At 44.4% G+C, this 2,801-nt stretch overlaps 1 protein-coding gene across 1 annotated transcript; it reads right to left on the bottom strand.

The window, feature by feature from the left end:
* Positions 1–425: 425 nt before the first annotated feature.
* Positions 426–1,863, bottom strand: APOA2 (apolipoprotein A2). The gene is made up of 4 exons (XM_075843743.1): positions 1,755–1,863; positions 1,196–1,272; positions 767–902; positions 426–631 (listed from the first exon to the last, which is right to left on the bottom strand). The coding sequence occupies exons 2-4, from the start codon at positions 1,245–1,247 to the stop codon at positions 535–537; spliced, it is 285 nt and encodes a 94-aa protein (XP_075699858.1). The 5' UTR covers positions 1,248–1,272; positions 1,755–1,863; the 3' UTR covers positions 426–534.
* Between the last annotated feature and the right edge of the window lie 938 nt (positions 1,864–2,801).

The raw sequence follows: 2,801 nt of genomic DNA, 5'->3' as shown, positions 1-2,801 counted from the left end.
CTCGGCGCTGCCGATGTGTGACATAATGGAGGGATCATGGGGGAGGGGAGGTTTCTACACTTCCTGTCACTCAGCTTCTCCCTCGCTGATAACAGGGAGTAATAGAAGGCATTCATGTGGATAAATTGTCCAGGATTAGTAAAACATTGACGACTGCTTCATTCCAGAAACAGCGCCGCACCCGTCCCTGGTTTGTGTCTGGTATTGCAATTCAGCGAAGTGAATAGGGCTGAGCTGCAATACCACACACAACCTGAAGACAGGCGTGGCGCTGTTTTTGCAAGAAAGCAGCCATGTTTTTCAAACCATGGACAATTTCTTTAAGTATCCTGTCCCTTTAAGAGAAATTCAGACCACACACACATGATATTTAGGCGGTTCAACCCCCTCCCCCATTACCCAAGAATGAGACACCGATACCCGTGTGGGAACAGACAAATGTTTTATTACATCACAATAGACACGGTCGCATAGTATCAAAAGATATGACGAGGGGGACGGAGCGGGGGAGGGGGAGGTAATCACTCAGGGTGCCTACAAACTTCTTCCAGCTTCAATGATCTTGGCGAAAATCTTCTCAAGCTCGGTCTTGAATGGTTCAGTCTGTGTTTTGGTTTGTTCCAGCAATTGCCTGGAGAAAAGACAAGATGACATCATCATGACATCATCATTATCATGACGTCATCATTAAATGCCCCCCCATAGTGCTAATCAGGGGCATCTCTCTATAGGTGTATATATATATATATCTCAGCTTATTTCATACCCGGCCTGAGCCTGGAGCTCTCCGTTCTGGATCTTCTGGGCCCATTCCTGTGCGCTGTTTTTGAGGGTGTCGTACCAGGACTGAACGAGCTCGCTGACCTGCTGCGCGTTTGGCACTTCTCTCTTCACTACGCCAGCTGCCGGGACAGACCGCAAAAAAAAACATTATGCATAAAAAATATAAAAAATATCGAAAGAGCTGCACTTCTAACAGGAGCCACTAGGTGGCGCTGTGGAATTCTGTATTACACATACTATGACAAAATGGCGGCCCCCTTGTTGGCAGATATTCATCAGAAATCAATTATTATGGTGTGATGATAGATAATATATATATACAGACAGGCGTGACCGGATCCAACAATTAGTATGTAAAAGAGGGGGGGGATATTGGGTGGTACCATTTTTTTTTAATGCCTCATATTCTTACCTTCCAGGCTGCCGATTACGAGGACGAGCACGGTCAGAGCCAAGACTTTCATGTCTGCGGTTATGATTTCTCTGCTCCTGGAATATCATATAATAGTATCATATAACGTTACGCCACGATAAAACATTATAACATTTCATTATATGATAATAAAAAAAAAAAAGCCAATTTTTTTTTTGTTAGAATAGATTTGGCGCATTTAATCCCCAATAAAAATAATAAAACCCCATGAAATATCCGATTTGTTGCAGATTTTTCGCAGTATTTCCTTTTAAGTTTCGGCGCATTTCACCACTTCTATGTTGAAAAGAATGATATCCGATTTGAAAATCCGCAGCATGCTCCGATTTCGGTGCGGAAAACGTTCAGCCGCGTGGGAATAAGATTTATTAAATCTCGCCGGTTTCATAATTAGTGAAAAAAGTGATAATAATTACAAAAAGCCGAATCCTGGAGCTCCTTGTTAGGATCGGCGATCAGTGATCAGTGATCAGCAATCAGGGATCAGCAATCAGGGATCAGAGATCAGAGTTTAAGGCTTGGACTGGGGGTGACGTACCTTTGGTGATCTGCAGGTAATCCACAGTCTCAGGGATGATGCTCAGCTCCTTGTCCGCTCCGTTATATACAGAGGTGACACCTGGTGGCTCCGCCCTCTTCCTGTCTCATTGGCCGATGCTTGCTGACAACTCCATCACCTTCCAAAGGTCTCTGTTCCCGCAGTGTTGGCTCCTTTTATCTCCGAGTTTTTGTCGTCTCAACTCCACGTCAGAACTGAGAAAACAAAGGAGATGAAATGGGGAAATATTTTTATTTTTTATTATTTTTATATTTTGCTTAAACATAAAATCATATAAAAAATGTTATTGTGAGGAGGTGTCTATAGGTGATCGGGAAGAATGTGTGCCGAGATCTCCTGCCAATACAACGATATTATTATTATTTGTATGGTCTGGGGTCTGGGGTGTGTAATAGTTTCGGGGTCTGGTCTGGGGTCTGTATTAGATTAGGGATCTGGTCTGGGGTCTGTATTAGTTTAGGGATCTGGTCTGGGGTCTATATAGTTTAGGGGTCTGGGGTCTGTATTAGTTTAGGGGTCTGGGGTCTGTATTAGTTTAGGGGTCTGGGGTCTGTATTAGTTTAGGGGTCTGGGGTCTGTATTAGTTTAGGGGTCGGGTCTGGGGTCTGTATTAGTTTAGGGGTCTGGTCTCGGGTCTGTATGAGTTTAGGGGTCTGGGGTCTGTATTAGTTTAGGAGTCTGGGGTCTGTATTAGTTTAGGAGTCTGGGGTCTGTATTAGTTTAGGGATCTGGTCTGGGGTCTATATAGTTTAGGGGTCTGGGGTCTGTATTAGTTTAGGGGTCTGGGGTCTGTATTAGTTTAGGGGTCTGGGGTCTGTATTAGTTTAGGGGTCTGGGGTCTGTATTAGTTTAGGGGTCTGGTCTGGGGTCTGTATTAGTTTAGGGGTCTGGTCTGGGTCTGTATTAGTTTAGGGGTCTGGTCTGGGGTCTGAATTAGTTTAGGGGTCTGGGGTCTGAATTAGTTTAGGGGTCTGGGGTCTGAATTAGTTTAGGGGTCTGGGGTCTGTATTAGTTTAGGGGTCTGGG

This window comes from Rhinoderma darwinii, chromosome 12, assembly GCF_050947455.1.
Source record: "Rhinoderma darwinii isolate aRhiDar2 chromosome 12, aRhiDar2.hap1, whole genome shotgun sequence".
Classification (NCBI taxonomy): Eukaryota; Metazoa; Chordata; class Amphibia; order Anura; family Rhinodermatidae; genus Rhinoderma; species Rhinoderma darwinii.
This window is presented reverse-complemented; position numbering and strand designations above follow the sequence as displayed.

Coding starts and splice junctions, on each gene's coding strand:
- APOA2 (XM_075843743.1), bottom strand. CDS start 1,247: ATGAAAGTCTTGGCTCTGACCGTGCTCGTCCTCGTAATCGGCAGCCTG. Junction 903..1,195: donor CGTAATCGGCAGCCTGGAAG/GTAAGAATATGA, acceptor CTGTCCCGGCAG/CTGGCGTAGTGAAGAGAGAA. Junction 632..766: donor GAGCTCCAGGCTCAGGCCGG/GTATGAAATAAG, acceptor TCTTTTCTCCAG/GCAATTGCTGGAACAAACCA.